The sequence below is a fragment of the Polypterus senegalus genome, chromosome 16 (assembly GCF_016835505.1).
Source record: "Polypterus senegalus isolate Bchr_013 chromosome 16, ASM1683550v1, whole genome shotgun sequence".
Classification (NCBI taxonomy): Eukaryota; Metazoa; Chordata; class Cladistia; order Polypteriformes; family Polypteridae; genus Polypterus; species Polypterus senegalus.
This window is the reverse complement of record NC_053169.1, coordinates 8,676,013-8,697,991: the sequence shown is the minus strand read 5'-3', so window position 1 is coordinate 8,697,991 and position 21,979 is coordinate 8,676,013. Positions and strand designations below refer to the sequence as shown.

Here is a 21,979-nt window from a genome sequence, read left to right as displayed (position 1 = left end):
CGCAGACACGGGAAGAACATTCAAATTCCATGCAGGGAGGACCCGGGAAGCGAACCCAAGTCTCCTTACTGCGAGGCAGCAGCGCTACCACGACCCATTCTTGGTTTAAATAAAAGAAATTTATTTAAACAAAACACCCTCACAATAATCACCTGTGCAAAGATCACTAAATAAATACAATAACTGTCACAATTCTTCCTCCTTTCAAGAATGTTGCCCGCTGCCTGTTGACTCTGACTGTCCAATGTGAGGGTGGTGGGCTCCTTTTCAAGCCGGACCCGGGAATGCGTCCTGTGCCCTAATGAGTCCTTTTGGAAGCACTCCTGGGTCACATGGAAATCAGGGCAGTCCTCCCCAGAAAGTGCCCTCTACTGGCACCCAGGGACCCCAACAAGGTTGCACTTCCAACAACTAAGCACCTCTGCGGGTGTCCAAACTGGGACGAGGACCACCAATACCTGCACCTGCTTCTGCTGGTCCATCAATTACCTTATTCCAGCTGGCATGACGTCATTTCCTTGTGCAGCCGGTGAGCTCGTCTGTCCTCTTGGGCCCTTACAAACACGTAGATTATGCAACATGGACATGTTTTGTCCAACATTGGGTCTCCATAGATGGAAACTGTAATCTCCACTCTTTATGAAAACATGAAAACCAGGCATCCATACAAACTACATGGGGTAAGCAAAATAATAAAAATATACAGTACCGCTTTTGTGTGTCCCATTGCTTTAACTGTTTCCCCCAGGCGTTCTCAATGGACATTTTGAGGCATAAGGACAACATTGATGAGATTCTGAAGAAAGGGGAGGCCATGTTGGACAACAGTGATGAGGAAGAGAAAGCATCTTTAAAGGTAAAAATGCCAGCTGCCCCGTAACTGTGCCCTCTGTTAAAAGTCTTCTCTGCTTTCTGTGTCTGTAAGGAGGATTAGGCGGTCAGTGAGACCTCCATTATGGCCAGTTGTGTCAGGCACGGTCATGTACTGCACGGGACAGCTGTTGAGGAGCTGGCAACCACATCTAAAGCTCGACGCATTCCTTTTCGCCGAAATGCTGTCATCTGCTATGGCTCACTAGAATGGGCATGGTTCCTTTTCTTCTCACCAGCGGAGAGCAGCTGTAATAACACAGATGAGCCAGCAATGGAAATTCTGTGTTTGCGTTGCCGACAAACGAGCTCGCGCCATTGTCAAGTGGCTTCCACATACTTGGAGAGTGTTGCAATGTCGTAAGCCAGCTGCTCTTGGCATTTGGTCTAATAATAGCTTGACTCTGTCCCCGGGTTCTGTTTTCCTATTATTGATTTAATTAAAGTCATGAGATGTAGAATTATGAGAGAGCATAAAGACAAATATTGCATTGTAACGTTTACCACGGCCAAGGCGGAGATGGGTTAACTCTTTGTGCTCTCTTCTGTAGGAGAAAATCCGACAGCTCCTGGAGAAGTACGATGTGGTCAGCCATATCAATTCGGAGAGGTGTCTCCAGTTAGAACGTGCCCACTCACTGGCCAGCCAGTTCTGGGAGACCTATGACGAGCTGTGGCCCTGGCTACAGGATATCATCAGCGTCATTTCTCAGCTGCCAGCCCCTGCCATTGAGTATGAAACTCTGAAGCAACAGCAAGAAGAACTGAGGGTGAGAGTTCTTGTGTGATGATTTTCTCCGGAATATTACAATGCTGACCTTCCCTTTTATTTCCGACTCATTTTACTTATTATTATTTGGATTTTCTTATACTGTATTTATTTTATGGTTATGCTGTGGACGTCATCACGCCACCATGATGTGCTGCTATTGATATATTTATTTATTCAGTCAAATCTTTTAACTAATGCTGTGGGACCTGTAGGGGGTGCTGTTGCTCCCAAAACTCCTGACACAAAGACTTGCACACACGTTCTTGTATGAACAAAGACTTTCCTGTGTAAAATTCGTACAGGTAAGCGTTTCCCACACCACAACCACAACTCTTATTTTCCGCAATTCTCTGTCATCTCTTGTTTGCTCCCCTTAGCAAGCTTTGGCTTCCTCCCCCCCGACTGTGGCTCTCTGAGTTGAGGCCTTCTTTCCCTTTTCTGTAAGAACTGTGGCTCGGGAGTACTTCCAGGTAAGGCTGGTGCCTGACAAAAGTAGGGCTCACTAGTCCCCCTCCGTGCCCACCCTGGCAGCACCCACAGAACTCAACAGGACGGAGCCAACAAACTACAGTTCCCAGAGTGCCCTGAAGGAATCCATGATGGCACCATAAGCCAGGGCTGCTGTCACTTAGCATTTTGAGGGAGACAATGCCCTGACCAAATTGTCTTCCCCTGACCTTCCATGCCTCTGGCATTCTAGCTGGGTAATGATCCCAGAACAGCTCCGGCTCGGATGCCAGTCCCCACATGGCGTCTCTGATAGCTGATAGTTCACATGCAGGTTTCCCATGTTGTGTGCGCCAGCGTTGCCAGGTTTTTCTGCTGGCATCCTGACAAGTGACGTCATGACACTGTTTGTAGTTAAGATGAAGGAAAGCGTTCAAAAATAAATGACAAGAGCAGGATCTTTAGGTGGCCAAGAAATTTATAGTTCTTGTTTTTGCTGAGAGGCTGAAGTGGAAAAAAGAACTGCTGGTAGTCCCTGTTGTTCTTCGTTGTCCTCCTCTTCTTCTTTCCGTGTCCAGTCAGACATAAGACTTAACAAAAACTTGCAGCTAAGATGGCTTTGTTGTTGGCCACTTGGATGTCTTCCACTGTGTAAGTAAAGTATGGTCTAACAAGTGTCTAGCAAGTGATGAGGATATTGGACAGCACCACACTCAGCTGGCAGGAGACCCCATATCTGCAAGTTGGTCTTCCATCTTGGCACACCCACTCTAATATGATTTAGGGTTCTCCACAATGTATAAGACAGATCTTCTCAGACTGGAAAGTCTGGGTTGTCACTTCACTCCTCTATTTGGAGATTTGGTTCACTTCCCGAGTTCCTTCCAAAACTAACGTTCTTATAAGGAAGCTCTTCCTGAATCGGAGCCATCGTGCTTTGGGTTGGGGTCTGTCTCCTATCTCTTCTTATAACCAAGTGAGTAGCCTAATTGTTGTGAGCCCAAGAGAGGCTACCTTTGTAAAGTTGTTCAGGTTAACTGTGCCATCGAGCACCCTTTTCATCGAACATTCAAAGTAAACGAGGACAGACGGGATGGTGTCCCAACATTCATTCTGTGGAAATGTCATTCCTCCCACAACCACAACACACAAAATTAATTATAATAAGTTGCATTTTGTTAACTAGTTCACTAAAGAACTGCTGAACTATGCCCCTTGTCTGGGGGGCACCACACATCTTTGTCTTGGCAGCCAGCCTCACCCACGTGATTTGATTGCACAGTGATCATTCTTTCTTGCATTTCTTCCCACCTTTTGCACCTTATTGTCTTTAGTTCATTAAACTTAAAATATACAGTAATTGAGAGCCCAAACTGTATTTGCAGATTTTTGCATTCGTGAGGGTCCTGAATAATTTGTTGACTGAATGTCCTCAGTGTTGGTGTGTCAACAGCATTGCTCATAGTGGCACTCGGTTTTGTTTCCATTCTCTTTTTTGCTTAACTCCACGGGGTCCCGAGTGCATCCTATAACCAAGCTGGTCCTTTTAATGAACTTGTTGATTCAGTGGGCCTCTTTTGAAGTGATGTTGCCCACCCAGCACTCCACACTGGCCATCACAGAGTTGTAGAAGACATGAATAATGTCACTTCCCACATTAAAGGAACACAGCTTCCTAAGAAAGAAAAGAAAAGCCTGCTCTGCCCTTTTTCTTATATTTTTCTGAGACATGTGATTAATGTGGACCCCAAAAGACCTGTAAGAGTGCAACACTTTTACATCCACTCCTTGAATAGTGACCAGACATGGAGGCCGTTTGGTGCGGTGAAAGTCAGTAAGCACTTCTTTGGTTTTGCTGTTGTTAAATCACAGACAATTCTCAAAGTTCTCCCCCTGACTCCTCTCCTCTGTCTCACCCCCATCAATCCACCCCATAAGTGCAGAATCATCTGAGACTTTCCACATGTGAGTTATCTATGTACAAATGACTAACACACAGAGAGGCAGCATGCACAGCTAATCAGCAGCTCTAGTCAGGGTATGCTCGACTAGTCGTGAGTCTCCTGCTTGGATTTAAAAGCTGAGACTGAAGGGGCTTCTTTTATATTAGCAGGCAGATCAGTCTACAGCTTTGGGTCCCTGTAACTAAAAGCTTGACCCCTCCCTGTTATCTCTTTTGTTATATTAAAAAGTCCTGGGACAAGATGTGACTTTTTTAGAAAGAGATGCTATCACACTCCGCAAGACGAGACTTTGTGCCAGGAGATTTAACCACACCCGGGCCCAGAAATAAAAGACTAAGAGTAGATGACAAAGTAGAATGACGTAAAGAGGTTTAAAAATGTTGGCACAATACACATGAAGAGCAGGTTAGAGATAATGAAAGTACTAAAAATTCAAAAGTCTCAAAAAAATGATAGTAAAGATTGCATTAGCACAAATAAACAGAAATTATTACTGTGAAATAACGGAAGAGTGAAAAGAGATCGAACTTTAAGTCGGAGACTCGTAGATCGTCTAATTCATGTTGCAATCAGGGTAAAGTAGTGTTTCTTCCCAATGAAGAGTCCTATCGATGAGAATTATAAGATTTGTTGTTTGGTGAAAGTGAAATCCACATATGCAAGCGGCAGAGATGCGTAGAGCAGGCCGGGGGGTTGGCGTGCAAAGCGAGCAGGGGACGAAGCCCCTTAGTTTTATTAATAATCAGAATCGTAAGCCAGCATGGCATCCTGAGATCTCAATGTGTGCTCTGGTTTTAAGTACTGATAACCTCACATAAGTAAGCAGGGCCTCAGTTATTGAAGACTTTGTATGTTGGAAGGAGGATTTTGAAATCAGGTCTAAACTTAACTGGGAGCCAATGTATGGACTTGAGGATTGGAGTTACGTGTTTTCTAGTTTGTGTGATAATCCTTGCACCAGCATTTTAAATTTTGTTGCCCTGTTTGGATAAAAGTGTCTCCAAAACAAATAAATGGAACTGTAAAACGTTATTTATTCTGTTATTTACAGCAAATGCGGGAGTTGATAGCAGAGCACAAGCCTCACATCGACAAAATGAACAAGACTGGACCTCAGCTGCTTCAGCTCAGTCCCACCGAAGGCCTCTCTATCCAAGAGAAGTACACAGCCTCCGATCAGCTGTATGCCCAAATCAAGGAGAATGTGAAACAGCGGGCAGCAGCTCTGGATGAAGCCATGTCCAAGTCCACACAGGTAATGTCATTTTGTGAGTTATGGGAGCCCACCTTGACCTGGCGTGCTTGTGATGTTTGCTTCCCATCATTCTTCTCATGAGGTAACAACCTTGTATGTACCCACTAAAATACGACCAGATGTCTACTGCTGTCCTTTCGCTTTGTTGAGTGAGGAATATTGAAGGAAAGCCATGTATTGTGTAGGTGTCATCAACTTTTTTTATAATATGCCTCTTGGCTGTTTGTGTAGAATGCTGAATGGTCAGCCATTAATGGCCTGAAAAGTCAAAGGGCCTTATGCCTAACCTCTCAGAAAGGGCTCAAGGCCCTAAATCCAGATTTGGGGTGACTTTTTGATTCTTATTTGATTTGGGTTTATGATGAGAAAGAACAGACCCTTCCCAGTGCCGGCCCCACCATGTGTGCGAACAAGGCGGTCACGTAGGGCGATAAAGTTTACAACATTTTTGTCAGCTATAATAGACAGAGATGTCAGGAAGGGGTGGCGTCAGGTGGTCTTTAGCACATAGCCTGTGATTTTACCAATTAGCCCCCAGTCCTCCCGGCGCTTTTTGACTTGACATCCATGTATGACTTGCGTGAAACTTCAGGGTGTCTCCTCATCTCCCTTTGACTTGACATCCATTTAAGACTAGCGTGACACTTCAAGCTGCCCTTCTGAACCCTCTTTGATTTGACATCCATGTATGACTTGCATTATACTTCAGGGTGACTTCTCAGTCTCTTTGATTTAAAGACCATGTACGACTAGGGTAGAACTTCAAGGTGACCGACCCTCTCACCACCCCCTTTGACTTGATATCAATTTATGAATTGCATGAAACTTCAAACTGACCCCTCATCCCCCTTTGATTTGACATCCATGTGCGACTTCCATTAAATGTCAGGGTGGATGTGTCATCCATTTATGACTAGCATGAAACTTCAAGGTGACCCCCTCAACCCTCTTCAGTTTGACATTCATGCATGACTTGCGTGAAACTTCAGGGTGTCTCCTCATCTCCCTTTGACTTGACATCCATTTAAGACTAGCGTAGAACTTCAAGCTGACCCTCTCAACCCTCTTTGACTTGATATCCATTTACGACTTGCATTAAACGTCAGGGTGACTCCTCATCTTCCTTTGATTTGTCATTCATTTATGACTAATGTGAAACTTCGATCTGACCCCCTTCAACCTTCTTCAGTTTGACATCCATGTATGAATTGCATTAAACTTCAAGATGACCCCTCATCCCCCTTTGATTTGGCATCCATGTACGACTAGGGTAGAACTTCAAGGTGACTCTCTCACCCCCCTATGATTTGACATCCATGTTCGACTTCCATTAAATGTCGGGGTGGATGTGTCATCCATTTAAGACTAGTGTAGAACTTCAAGCTTATGGAGGAATATTTCGGACAAAATGAAATAAATAAATAAAAGTACTGAGAAATGTGAGCATAAATAAATAAATGTGTCATGAAATGAGAGCATAAATAAATAAATGTGTCACGAAATATGTTTTTTGTTGCTTATTTATTTATTTCATTTTGTCCGTAACATTCCTGCAAACCGTCATGAAATGCGGCTTGAAATAAAACTGTCACTTTCACTCGTCAAAGTTGAGAGGGTGGGCTCTAACACGCCCTCTAGTTACTGATTGGTGAATCGATAGCACAAGAATTAATTAGAAAAATGCTTACTACTGCCGATTAAATGGATTCTGCCGAAGATATTACGTATTTCAGAGAGAGAATGGAAGATTTATCGGAAGAAATTACAATGTTGGCGGCCCTTTTAGAACTGAGTATTTGACCCTTGTTTTACGAGTAGAAAGTCAGTTGCATATTCGCAGCTACTTTTTCAAACAACTGTACAGCTCTGATCAGTGGTAAAGTTGTTCAGTTCAAAATATTAGGTGGAGCTGCTTTGGGCATTCCATGTCAAAGTACCTAAACTAATACAGCCGTTGCAGCTTACCGTATATCAAACTGGCTCATTCGCCTTGTGATCGTCTTCTCTGATACATCATATAGATCTGCAATCTGTCGTACTTTTAAACCGCATAACAGAAGGTGTTCTATTGACTCAGCTGGAATGTCAAAGGGTGGACGTCCAGGGAACTGCATCACCTGAACTGGAGTGTAGTAGAGTCCGTTCCACCTGTTCTTCGATAATTTCAAAAACAGTTTCATCTATATCGGAGTATAAAAGGGCCGCCAACATTGTAATTTCTTCCGATAAATCTTCAATTCTCTCTCTGAAATACGTAATATCTTCGGCAGAATCCATTTCATCGGCAGTAGTAAGCATTTTTCTAATTAACTCTTGTGCTATCGATTCACCAATCAGTAACTAGAGGGGGTGTTAGAGCCCACCCTCTCAACTTTGACGAGTGAAAGTGACAGTTTTATTTCAAGCCGTATTTCATGACGGTTTGCAGGAATGTTACGGACAAAATGAAATAAACAAATAAGCAACGAAAAACATATTTCGTGACACATTTATTTATTTATGCTCTCATTTCATGACATATTTATTTATTAAGGCTCTAATTTCATGACACATTTATTTATTTATGCTCACATTTCACAGTACTTTTATTTATTTACGCATTTATTTATTTATTTCATTTTGTCCGAAATATTCCTCCATACAAGCTGACCTTCTCAACCCTCTTTGACTTGACATCCATGTATGACTTGCATTATACTTCAGGGTGACTTCTCACTCTGTTTGATTTGAAGACCATGTATAACTAGGGTAGATCTTCAAGGTGACTCTTTCACACTCCATCCACCCCTTTGACTTGACATCCATTTATGAATTGCATGAAACTTCAAGCTGACCCCTCATCCCCCTTTGATTTGACATCCATGTGCGACTTCCATTAAATGTCAGGGTGAATCTGTCATCCATTTATGACTTGCATTATACTTCAGGGTGACTTCTCACTCTCTTTGATTTGAAACCCATGTACAACTAGCGTAGAACTTCAAGGTGACCCACTCACCCCCCTTTGATTTGACATCCATGTATGACTTGCATGAAACTTCAGGCTGACCCCTCATCTCCCTTTGATTTAACATCCATGTACGAAATGTCAAGTTGAGCCCTAACCCCTCTTTGATTTGACATCCATGTACGACTTGCATAAACTTCAGGGTGACCCCATAACCCTCGCTTTTCATTTTCACATGCATGTACGACTCGGGGGGAGCACCACTCTTTGATCGGCAATAATATGCATAGCAAGTGCCTTCGAGACGCCGTGGTTTGTGGGTAATGTTCTCACTTTTGCTTAGGGAGTCGCCCCTGACCCCTTCCCACTGTTGAAGTTCACTTAATGTGTTCTTTCTCTTTTCCTCTCTTCTTGTTCACCTCGTCACCCCCCGTATGTGTCGGGTCTTCACTCTCCTGACTGTTTATGACTCAAACTGCCAACCAGTTAAATGAGGTGAGATCTGACGCACGATGGCCTCCTGCCAGAATGTTTTGTCAGGACGGCATGGCTTGCCGTGCATCACACGCTTTGCTTGTCTGGTTGTCATTTACTGCTGAGGTTTTCTGGGCACCTGAACTTACATTTAACAAATATTTAAGCTTTGGAATGCACAGTTTGTAATTTGACCAGGACTTTTATGTCTTTGGGCTGTTTGTGTGTGTTTTAAGTGCTTTGGAAAAGAACACAATGAGGACAGATAATAGCAGAAAATTATTAAGAGGAAAAAAGAAACTTTCTAGTCTTAAAACCCATCCTTATGGAACATCCAGTGCTGCCAGGTAGTCATGTGCTTCAGTGTAGAAGAGATTTGGGGTGACCCGATCCTAACTCTTTTATGTGGACCCAGACGAGGACAAACACGTTGGTCCCCTTAGAGCTCATTAAAAAAGTGCTGCACAGCCCCTGAAAAGCCATTGTCCCCTGTGTACCTGCATGCCTTTGAGATGTCATTGAGTAAATCAAAGCAAGTGTGACAAGAGATCAAGTATGGCTTCTTCTACAAAGATTGTCTATAATGGCCTGGACACATTTGTTAGGACCCCAATTAAAGATCCTAAAACGTTGGATTGGAGTGAATTTTTCAAACTCGACGTTTACTTGAATTCTTATCACACACGTCTACAATCAGCCGATTTATAAATTGAGATGAGTCGTCACTCTGCTGTTTGGTGTCCCACACTGAACATGGGGCAGAGAAATCAAAGGAGAGAGTCGTCTGAGGAGATCAGAAAGAAAATTCTAGACCAGTATGTGAAAGGCAAAGGCTAGGAGACCACCACCTCCAAGCAGCCTGATGTTTCTATGTTTATGACAGCTGCAAATATTATGAAGAAGTTTAAGTTCCATGAGACTGTAGACAACCTCCCTGGACGTGGCCGCCAAGAGGAAAATCGAGCCCAGAATGGACAGAATGGCAGACAAAAAGCAGAGGACAACTTCCAAAGAGAAACAAGCTGAACTCCAATGTTGAGGTCCATTAGTGTCTCATCCCACTATCCAGCGTTTTTTGAATGGATTCCACTTCCAGTAGGACTCCACTTACTGTATAAGAGCCAGACTTGAAGTTGCTCAAATGCATGCTGACAGGCCACAATCCTTCTGGGAGAAAGTCCTGTGGACAGAGGTGACAAAACCGGAGGGTTTTGTGTCAAGTCACATCAGCTCAATGTCCACAGATGAAAATATGAAGCTTTCAAAGAAACGAACACCATAGCTACTGTGGAACATGGAGACCATTTAGTCTCTTCTCATCTTTGTGATTTTCTTGGACAAGATGTCAAGTTGCAGCTATGGTTTACACCTAGACGTGACAGTGATCTCTGGTATGCTCTGGAGAGGTCTACAGCTGATTTTGTCACAGTCATGAAGAGAATCAACATCTCTGGTTCTAACATGAATGAATGGCGATGTTTTGGGGCTCCGTGGTTGTGTCTGGCATGGGGTGCCTCGAGTCTATGCAGGGAACCAATGAAGTCTCAAGACCACCAAGACATTTTGGAGCGAAACATCCTGCCCAGTGTCGGGGCGCTCTGTCTGAGTCACAGCTCATGGATCCTCCAACAGCATAATATGAAATTAACTGGTGTAAGAGATCAGACAGACCATCAAGATAAAGAGTTGGGGCTCCACCCCTGGTGACCCCTTAGAGTTGAGGTATTGAAAAACAAAGTAAACCACCCAATAATTACAGATACATCTTTTCAGACTTGAGTTCCCAAGTTGAATGACTCAAAATGGCGGATCTTCCAGGAAGAGGCGGGGCCAGGCACCAGAAGTGACATCAGTGGTGGTATAGCAGAGGGAGGAGGAGAAATCAGGCGTTAGTTAGCACACAGCACCAACCTCTGGAGCGGCAGGGAATTACAATCAGCGGAGCCCTAAAGCTGTCCCCTATGTGCCCGCCGGTGACACTGGCTGTGGTCCACGTTGACTAGACGAGAATGAATCTCACGAGGCGTGTTGTTCTGTAGCATTAGAAAGTAGACCCGGCATTGAAATAAGAAACATACGGAGGGGGACAAAAGAACAGGAAACACCATCTTGTTATGATGGCGCCTTCTATAAATTGTTTGTGCGTCTCCTTCCTGACCTAAAATTCATTTTATGGGGCATTTTTAGGCACAAGGAATGTAATAATGTAACTTAGAGGCTTCTCAGTTTATAATAAGTTTTTAATCATTTACTTCCGTTTTCACTCTCTTTATGGAATAGTTGTGTTTTCGTTACTGTGGCAATTTTTCCCACGATGCACCAGGAGTGATCAACTGGTGATGTCATTGGGGCAACCATATAAAAATCAGCCAGTCATTCATTTTCTAAAATATTTATTCTTGAACAGGGTCGTGGGGGGGCACAAACCATCCACTGAACAGGGAGCCCCCATATAAAGGTCACTTCATGCATTCCTGGCATATCCCAGATTAATTGAAATAAAGATTTTTTACGATTCTATTTTTTTTGTGACTCCTGGCAATAGGCACAAGCTCTGAACTTTTGGCTTTCTAGTCAATTTTTACTCAGCGATTTGGCTCTTTACAAATTCTTTCCGACTTCCAGTATTGACCCCTTTTTGGATCATTGCTCATAAAAAATTTTAATGACTACCCTTTCAGTCAGTGCACACATGAAAAAAGGAGTTTAATCTTCAAGTAACTAATCCACAGTCACAAATGCAGCTGCAAAGGTGAGTCACATTAGGTAGCGTCAGCAGGATGTGCCAGCTGTTAAAGGGGTCTTTGATATGTGCTCTGCCATGGCAGATTGTAAAGGGAGGACCACGAGGGCGGGAGACGTTAAAGCTTGAAAGGGGTCCAAAAGTCTGAATTAGCCTAAGTCACCCTAATTCAGGGTGTTGGTAAGAAATGTAATGATTTACTTTATGAGGTAGACGTGCATAATAAACAAGAATTGTCTTGTCAGGTCAGGCTGGGGTACAGCAGGGCGTTGATGCACCCACCACACGATGAAACAACTCGGGATTCCAGTTGGCAACCCCCCAAGCAGACACTTGGTTCATTCCCACCTTCTGGAAATGACCATCTGTCTGCCACAGCCAAGTGTTACGTGGGTGTACACTTGGCCTGGTCCGGCCATTTGGGTCCTCAACAATGAGGGTCCTGCAAGCCGAGATCACCCTCGGGTAATCTTAGTTCCGTAACTGACGCTTCCTCATAATGCAGTTAACATGCCTCATTCGGGACTCCGTGTCAAACCAGCGGTGCCCAAGGACCCTCTGAAGAGACACACATGAAGGAGTCCAGTCTTCATCTCAGGTCACTGGATAGCGTCCATGTCTCGCAACCATATAGCAAGACAGGAAGCACCAGGACTCTTTTTATTAATTTTGCTTATTATCGCCAAATCAGACCCTGACTTGTTGGACTCTGATTTTGATGCAAATGACCTGAAAAGAAAAGTGAGGTATCGGCATATGTAGCTGATGCAACGTTCGCCTGGGAGGACCGCCACTTACAATGACAAGAGGTACAAACCAGATTGCGTCACACCGCCACACAAAGGCAGGCCAGCGGCCATCGAGCTGCCCCCACACAGCCACCAGATACGCTGAACAGGCGTCAACAGCACTCACAGCAACAGACATTTTACGTTGATTTACATGTTGTACTAGGGTGTTGTACCGTGTTAGCCATTATGCATGTAGAGAAAAACCAAGCAAAATGACACCTTTTATTGACTAACTAAAAAAATTACAATATGCAAGCTTTCGAGGCAATTCAGGCTCCTTCTTCAGGCAAGATGTAATGTTACATGTGAAACCTTTACTTTGTGTGCTTTTCAGAAAACGGAGTTGCCTGCAAGAAATATTCAGCCCTCAAAGAGTTAAACATATATAAACAAAAGACCTGTGTGTGTGTATGGAGCAGGCCGCTCTGCTCACACTCAACCACAACTACAGGAGTTGGTGTGAATTCTACAGAAGATGCAGAAGCTTATCCAAGTGTGACTTGCACTTGGTGAGATGGCACACGCCTGCACTTTTACATTTTTTCAGCACTCGTACGCAGCTCACTTCTCATTCAACGCAAGCAGACAAACTCAGCTTTGTGGTGCATGCACGGTGTACGTTTGCCTGAGACAGCTGCCAGTCCGGCCCACTCAGTTTGTGCCACAGCTGCACTCGACCACACGTCCATCTCAGACAACATACGACCTTTCCCAGCCCACTTAGCTGATGCCTCTGCAAGTTCACCATTATAGTAAAACCGCTTGGGAGTCTTCGGGTTGTTTTTTTTTGTCCCCAAGACCACACACCGCTAGTTTTATTCATAAACCACTGATCTTGAAATAAAGGGGAGTACAATGTAAGCACAAGGGGGCGCCTTTGAGCCCCAAACCATAAAACACTTTAAAGTTCAAAAACAATACCGAGTTCAAATGAAAGATTTTCTGTTTGGTTTCAATACCTTCTTACAGAAACACCAGACAAGATGCACCAATACAAAAATTCTCTCCTTCCACCTCCAAGAGTGTTGCCCGCTGCCTCCCGACCTTCTGACTCACTTAAGTCAGGCAGTGGGCTCTCTTTTAATTTTGAGCCAAAGTTTGAAATGTATCTTCATTGAAAGGATTTTATACTAATTATACTAAACTGATTTTGCCCCCATTTTTTTTCTCCTGCCAATAACAGTGCCTTCTGAATGGTGGGGGGGGTGTAGCACCACTTGATTTACACAGTGTGCCTACCACTTTGAAGATGCAAAATATTTTTTTTATTGTGACAGAAACAATAATTAAGTGTGCATAAGTATTTATCCCCAAAGTCAGTACATTGTATGCCCCTTTTGGCTGCATTTCCAGCTGCAAGTCTCTATTAGCTTAGCTCACCTCGCCACTGCGATGTTCCCTCATTCTTCAAGGCCAAACTGCTCCAACTCCTTCACGTTCAATGGCTTGTGTAGGTGTCTTGCCACCTAGTGTCCATTGGATTGAGCTCTGGACTTTTACTCGGCCATTCCAAGATATTTCTAATCTGTCCCATTTAAACCACTGCAGTGTCACTTTAGCACTCTGCAGAGGGCCATTCATTGTTCTGCTGGAAGGAGAACCTTCATCCCAGTCTCTGGCAGACTCAAACAGATTTTCCTCAAAAATTTCCCTGTATTTAGTGCCACCCATCTTTCCTTCAATCCTCACCCGTTTTCCTTTTCCCCACAGCATGATGCTGCCACAACCATGCTTTGCGGTGGGAATGGTGTTCTCAGTATGATGGGAAATGTTGGGTTACGCCACACATGGAGTTTCCTATGATGGCCAATAAGTTCAATTTGAGTCTTCTCTGACCTGAGAAGCTTCTTCTGTGTGTTTGGAGAGTTCATCATGTGCTGTTGGGCAAACTCCACAAATGTGTTTTCTTACTTTTGTTCTTTAAGCAGTGGCTCTTTTTTTCTGGCCACTCTTCCCTGAAGCCCCACTCTGTGAAGTCGTCCTAAGGACAGATACTCCCACCTCCATTGTAGATCTCCGCAGCTCCTTCAGTGCTATCCTTGGTGTCTTTGTCGCGTCTGTGATGAATGTGAGTGTTGGTGGGTCAGCCTTCACTTATGGGCTATATATATATATATATGTATGCTAGCCATCCCCCACAGCTCTGCTCGCGTAGTAGTGAAGCAGGACAGTGAGGAGGGCCCCATGCGGCTCCCCACTCCTGACGTCACACTTTCCCTTCCCCTCGGCCCACAACCCCTGTCTCTCGGATTAGCATGAATACATCGCTCCTGCAACTGAACTATGATTCTTAGCATGATGGATAGGAGAAGTCGCAAAATCAACTGGAATGTTCAAGCAAATTATAGAAAAAGACTATTCTAAATCCATTAATTAGTTCTCTCGTGAAAAGCGGACAGACAGACATTGGATTTTATATATATAGGGAGATATATTGTAACGGTACAAACAATAGGAGAAAACAGGCCAAGGGTTGGGGGAATTCCCCGTATAATCTCGGTGGTCGTCTTGCTACTTTGCAATTGCAGGCATTTGACAGAGAGTAGCATTCACGGTTCTTTCATGTTAACAAACAGGAAATGGAATTTAGTATTGGAGGAAGTGATGTAGATGGGTGGAGGCAAAAGTGAGGTCATCATCCTGGGGCTGGTGGTGAAGTCATCAAGCAGGGACCAGAGGCGGAGTCTTCAGGGAAGCAGGAAGTGGTGTTATTGTGTGAGTTCGGAAGATGGAATGTTATTTGTTAGTCTTCTGGTTTTCTATTGGGAGTAGAGAAAGGCATTAAAACTCTGATGAGATCCTCTGTATTTTGTTCTTTCACGCTCATTTAAGCCTTTCGACTTCCCCGGTAAGAGCACATGTGTGACAATACATATTGTGAAATAAATAGGTTTGGGGCAGCCACCCGTATACTTGAGCCCTGGTTGCAAAAGGCAAAACTTGTTGCACTGAGATTCGAGTCCACCATTAAACTGAGGAAACATAGGAAGTGGTCTGGGTTATAAGGCAGGGAACTGGAAGTGACGTCAGGGTGATAGGAACCAGAAGTGACGTCATCGTGGCTGGAACTGGAAGTTATGTCAGGGTGGCCAGACCCAGAAGTGACATTATTGTAGTCAGACCCAGAAATGGTGTTTTTGTGATCGGAACTGGAAGTGACGTCTTTGCAGCCAGAATCAGGCAGAATTTCCTGTGTTTGGTCTGCAGGGATAACGAAGAAAGAGTTAGCGCACCCCACCACCCCCTGGCCTGCCGTGGAATTACCTTCGTTTGGTCCTTTTAGCTGCCTCCCATTTGCACGTGTGTGTGACTATATATAGAAGGCCCATGGAGCCGACTCGTACCATCACAGGGTCCTGGAAGGCTGTACCTGCAGATATGGCCGGCTGACCCTTAATATGAACGGAAAATGTTAATACTGCAAGAGAGGTAACAAATGGCTGTCTTCACATTGTTTTCATTTTTCTCACTCTTCTTCCTTAATTTCGTTCCGCAGTTCCACGACAAAATCGACCCGATGCTGGAAACTTTGAAGAGGATTGTCGAGCGTCTCAGAACTCCGCCTTCCATCTCCGTTGAAGTGGAGAAGATCAAGGAGCAGATCAATGAAAACAAGAACGTTCTGGTGGATCTCGAGAAGCTCCAGCCCGTCTTTGAGACCTTGAAGCAGCGAGGCCAGGAGATGATCGCCCGATCAGAGGGAGCCGACAAAGACGTATCAGCCAAAGGTACGGTACTTCTGCCTTCAGCTTATGGCTGCTGGTAGAGCGTCTATGGCTCACACGCCTGCTTAATTCATAAAAAGCAGCACGTTGTTCTTCACCTGGTTTTCATTCTCAAAAACAGAAGAAATATTGGCAAGGCTGCACGTTCAAAATGTCCTCACTTTTGTTTTCTTTTTTTTTCACATAAAAGACAAAAGTGTTTTCATTGGAATGTACATGAAGTTATGATTTTTTTCCACATTCCACTATAACAGTCATCTGGAATATATGAGTGTGTCACTGTGAGTTTGTACCTTTCCCCATTCCTGTTATTAGTGGAATGGCTTAATTTGTAAGGCCGGCCAATTGTACAGGGGGAGGAGCCAACAGACGGTAGGGGGAGGGACCAACAGACGGTAGGGGGAGGGGCCAACTGTATGTAAATGGTCGCGGGAAAAAGGAGAGGAGAAGCGCAGAGCCAAGAGAAAAGTGGACGCCATCACAGGAAAAGGCAAGAGGGAAAGAGATTAACACCGCATGGAAAATTTCAGGTGAACCCGGGTTCATTTCAGGACAAATTATTTTTCCTTTCTGGTGAAGGTATTCGGGAGAGAACCTGATGGGCCAGGATCTGTATGTTTCCCAGGAACAGGAGGTACGGTTCGGCACCTCATTCCCCACCGCAGACTGAGATAGTCATTCCGTACCGAGAATATTTAAGGGACTACGAATGCTAAGGAAGAAGACGAAGAAGAATAAAGGTTATGCTGCACTCAGCTGTGATTAACACAACATATTCTTAGAGAGTCTGAATCAAATAAATCATATCATTTGTGTAAACAGTCCAAATATGCAATGCTACGTGCCAGACGCTCTTTAGGGTGCTGCCATTGTGGTCCTTTCTGTGTCATATCATTAGTATTGTATTATCACTGGTGTACAAAATTGTAATATTTAAATTAACGATATATTATATATCTAGGGGTGGAGTTGTGGTGCTGAGTCTAAGGATCTGCGCTGGTATCCCGAACATTGCCGGTTCAAATCCCTGTCACTGCCAAAAGAGATCCTACTCTGCTGAGCCCTTGAGCAAGGCCCTTAACTGCGCTCTGACCCCAAGGGGTATGCGAAAACTAACAAATTCCTAATATGAGAAATTGTATTAGGTGAAATAAAGAAAAAAAAATTAATTGTGGCAGAGTTTGTGCTCCAGAGGTATGACACACTCGCCATCGGAAGCACAAAGAGGCCTAAAGTAGTCGTTTGAGTCGCCCAACTAAGACCTTCTCTGTTAGCCGAGCGGCTTTGCGTGCCCAAGTACTAAGAGACGTTTATTACATTAGCACGACCGTTTATCCTGGTGAAGCTTTTTTTTATTCACGCACACGTTCAGTTTTCCACCATTACTATAATAGTACATTTGGAACAAAAGTGTACCGCAAACACGGGAGTGGGGGTGTGGAAAGTGGGTGGAGTCAAAAGAGATGCAGCTGACAGGAGTGTCACCTTACGGGCCTCAGCATGTCTCGTGACACTGCATCTGACTGAGGCCTAAACCTGTCCTGACTGCAGCTGGACTCTATTGACTCTGCCAGACGAGGGAGTATCTCCGTTGTTACCACACTACAGGATGGAAGCACTTGCAGGTCAGGAGGACATTCCTTAAAGTTGGGGATGGTCTCTCCCTGCAGCTACCCATGGAACACAGCAGGACCATCTGATGGGACTACAATTCCCAACATGTCCTCTGGGTACCCATGTAGGCCCCATAGCCCAGGAACACTGCCCCCTATTGTATCGGAGAAGCAAATAGTCCATGTGATTGGTCTCCCCCTGACCTTCTGTTAAATGGGGTAAGGGACCTTGAACATCCTAGCCAGGACACCATGACGCCATGTCACATACCGCTGGCTGTCACCCTCTTGTTTTGCAGCAGACTGCAGGTGTGGTGAAGAAGTTGATGGGAACTGTAAACCTCAGTGTGCTACAAAACAACACAACAAAAGAGAAAAAAAATCTGTATTTATAGAAAATGAGACGTTTCACAGACTCTGTAAATTGTTTTGCTTTTCTTGTAAGTGGTGGAGGCAGGATGCCTTACAGCAGGGAAGCAATTAAATGCATCGGGGGACTTTACGCCTGATTAGAAACAAATGTATTGATCAGCAGATGCTGACTTTGATGTCGCCAGCAGGATTTGAATTTTATTTCCTCCGTTGTTTAAAAGCAGCCAGCTTGATGTTCAGTTCCATTGATCAAACACCCAAAAAAGGAATTTCTGCCTTGTTGACCCCTGGCAAATTCCTGCTAATGCTTCTCCATGCCTTGGAATTTGTTCACACTGCGTAAAACGATTATTACTACGAGTAGCCAAAAAAACTGAGCCACAAATAAATAAAACAGTCGAGACCAGCGTGGAGTCAGGAAATGGCGTCTGTTGTGGTTCTGGTCACATAACACACTGCTGGGACTGAAGCAGCAATGAGGACGACGAGGACAACGAGAGGCTTTGGGATTCGGAGGCACCGCAAAGGATGTGCAGACAAGTGACAGATCTGGATTTTAAAAATGATAGATATAAAAGAATAAAAGAAAACTGATTAATAAGAAAATCAATTAACAAATCAATCAATCAATGCATCATTTACACAACATAAAAATACTTAAAAATGAATATAACAAAATTAAAGATGAAAAAGGTGATGACTCAAATAGCCGACCTTCATTTTAAACAGTTTTATAAAGTTGAGGCTAAAACCCATTTTGCACATTTTTCACTAAAAGAAACAAACAAAGAAAACAACTCACTGTTGGGTGTCTCATTGACCACGGGGGGCTTCGGCTTACAGCTTTTATGAGTAAGCAGCTGAATTCAAAAGAAAATGTGGTGGAAAAGAGGTCAGCGTGGCTGTGATAACTCATGGAAGACACTATATAATAAACAGAGAGATAAGGCGATAGATAGATAGATAGACAGATAGATAGAAAAGGCTCTATATGACAGATAGATAGATAGATGTGATTGGCACTGTATAATAGATAGATAGATGTTTTAAAGGCACTATATAGAGAGATAGATAGATAGATGGATAACAGACTTTATAAGACAGATATTTTTCAATTGTTAATTACTGGATTCTACTCTATTGGGCACACTTTCAATAATGCTATACTTATGCATTTCTCTCTGTTGCAGCCTCATGGTAAAATTAATTAAGTTAAAACTATCCTCAAATAGATTGATAAAGCAGAAAGGCACCATATAACAGACAGATCAATGATGAAGGCCCAGAAATGCCATCCCTCATTTTCCAGTCGCCATCCTTCTGAATTGTGGATTAATTAATTAAGATATTGAGTTAGCGAGAGCTCCTCTTCTTATCCCAGGGTGGTATTGCTTACCTGACCAGACCCCTCTAGATTTCTCCTACTTTGCCGTGCCTGACAACAGATAATGTGATGTGAAGAATATTTAGAATTTGGAAAATTTGGGGGTTTAATAACACAGAAAATAAAAAGTGAAAACCAAACATCAGTTCCTCTGGACTTAGAAGATTTCAGCTGACTCAGTATGTTCTTCAGATCTTGAGTAGGCTTTGGACATGAGCTTTAGGCAGGTCAAGACATGACCTCCATAATCGGGCACCCCACTAATATTGCTCTGTCCCTGTAAGGGGCGGTGGTTGTAGCACCCGAGGGGGTGGGGCTAGGCGTCATCTCCTGGTGACAGGTTTAGGAAATTGGAGACACAATTAATGAAAGCGCCCCCCTCTGTTCGGCAGTGGGATTGTTCACTTTACATGGCCGTCTGGTTGGTCTCTTTTGTCTTGACTTGCATCCCTTTACAAAGTGAATTTTAAATATGGCTTATTTCTTTTCTTTTTTTAAGCTGTTCAGGAGAAGTTAGACCTCATGGTATTTATCTGGGAGGATATTCATGCCCTGCTTGAGGAAAGAGAAACAAAGCTCCTGGATGTAATGGACCTTGCAGAGAAGTTCTGGTGTGACCACAGTGGACTCATTGCCACCATCAAAGACACGCAGGACCTTCTTCGAGAGCTTGAAGAACCAGGAGTCGACCCCTCGGTTGTAAAGCAGCAGCAAGAGACAGCAGAGGTCAGTAGCTGAAACGAGTAACCGGCAGTTTGGGGGGTAGAACATGAAAAGGTTGAGAGACCCTCATAACAAAACATGTGTCATAGTGTTGGCTTCCCAAGAGGGTGTTGGTAGAAAGTAGTGTCCATCTGCTGCGTGGTCATACGAGTGATACTTAGAACATCAGAACAGGTCATTCAGTCCAACATGCTCATCCATCCAGCTCAACTACATTGTCCAAAACAACTCAAGCTGAAATCTGAAGGTCCCTAAAGTCCTACTTTCCACCATGTAACTTGGTACTGTATGTCATGGGTCCGTAGTACCATGTCTGTAGAAAAACCTTCTAATATAATATTACAAATAGATAGATATGAAAGGCACTATATAATAGATAGATAGATAGTAAGAACTTTTGTGTAAAGTGCTGATGGGATGAATAAAACTTTTGAGGCATTTTATGAGCATGTATATAATATAAATATGTCCTGAGACTTTTGAAATTTGAAGTGTGGTGGTTGTACTCAACAGTCATGGCACTACAGGTTGACGACATGTTGCTGATTGATTGGTCACGCAAATAAGAATTTTACTGTACACGTGACAATAAGAACTAATAAACCTTAGTTTTTTTTAACTTATCATAGATCAAACTGATAGAAAAAGATGAAAATAAGCAGAGGAAGCAGCTGATATAATGAGGTCATTACTGAGCATAGCGCAGAATTACACCAGAATATAAACCACCCATAAATAAGCCAGGGGCTTTTAAAATTCCAGGCCACTTTGAACGCCAAAATGTGTCTGGATGTAAAGACAGGGAGGATTTTAGTAGGATTTCCTAAAAAGGGTGTACCAGGAGTAGAATCGTTGACAAAAACAAATGTATGCTAAAGGTAAAGTGGGAGGCCTCAGGTATGAACTAATGAACTTGTATAGTAAGGTTCAAGCACAGCATTGTTTATTGCTTCAAACCTGTGAAATCATATTTTAAATGCTTAAAAATTCAACATCCTTTCAGAGATCTTGTATTTTATCTATCTATCTATCTATCTATCTATCTATCTATCTATCTATCTATCTATCTATCTATCTATTATATAGTGCCTTTCACTCTATCTATCTATCTATCTATTATATAGTGCCTTTCACTCTATCTATCTATCTATCTATCTATCTATCTATCTATCTATCTATCTATCTATCTATCTATCTATCTATCTATCTATCACATTTTGAAAGTGTGCCCAATAGAGTAGAATCCAGTAAATAACAATTGAAAAATGTCTATTAATGCCAAATGACCAAGTAGCATGAAGTCAGCGTCAGTATTACCCTGTGAAAGGCGTGGGGTCAGTTCCCAATGTAGTTATTAATATTAGTTAAAACACAGTAATAATTTAAATTGCAAAGGAACTGATTTATTGTATAGCAAGAATACAAATGGAACACAAAGGGTAAGAATATCAGGGATTTTCCGCAATTGTTCGTGTATTCCTAGGAGTGAAGGAGCTGTATGTGTGTGTGCCCTCTCTGCCCGGCGTTAGACTGACTTGTGTTGGGCATCCAAGTGGCTGTCAGGCCAAGTAAAAGAAAAAATCTACAAGTTCAAGCAACTGTTGTCAAGGTCAGATTAAAAGAGTAAACTACTTATTAGTTGAAGTTGCACCAAATGTTTCTCTATTTTAAGATTGACAAGTCCTCAAGTTTTGAAATTTCAAGACTTTGTATAGCGTGTTGTGTTTGTGATATCAGAACAAACATTGACCGGTCTTGTCAAATTTCTTTGAAGGCTAAGCGTGCCACATCTCAACAAGATTGATCCACGGTGGGGGCCCAGTTGGTTTTTTTTTTTGCAATTAGACAGACAAACAGACAGACATTGGCTTCCCCAATTGGTGCATCACACGTGATTTG

General features: G+C 43.3%; 1 protein-coding gene across 13 annotated transcripts in view; it reads left to right on the top strand.

Annotated features, from left to right (window-relative positions):
* Positions 1 to 21,979, top strand: part of dst (dystonin) — a 413,393-nt gene that overhangs the window by 361,102 nt on the left and 30,312 nt on the right. For 11 of the 13 annotated variants that reach the window (XM_039739122.1, XM_039739120.1, XM_039739118.1 and 8 more), the window contains 6 exons: positions 749 to 856; positions 1,422 to 1,640; positions 5,105 to 5,308; positions 8,742 to 8,750; positions 15,760 to 15,991; positions 19,857 to 20,083. In XM_039739122.1, coding sequence (XP_039595056.1) covers positions 749 to 856; positions 1,422 to 1,640; positions 5,105 to 5,308; positions 8,742 to 8,750; positions 15,760 to 15,991; positions 19,857 to 20,083 — 999 coding nt within the window. The remainder of the gene's footprint in view (positions 1 to 748; positions 857 to 1,421; positions 1,641 to 5,104; positions 5,309 to 8,741; positions 8,751 to 15,759; positions 15,992 to 19,856; positions 20,084 to 21,979) is intronic. The other 2 variants (XM_039739124.1, XM_039739116.1) reach the window with 1 other exon arrangement.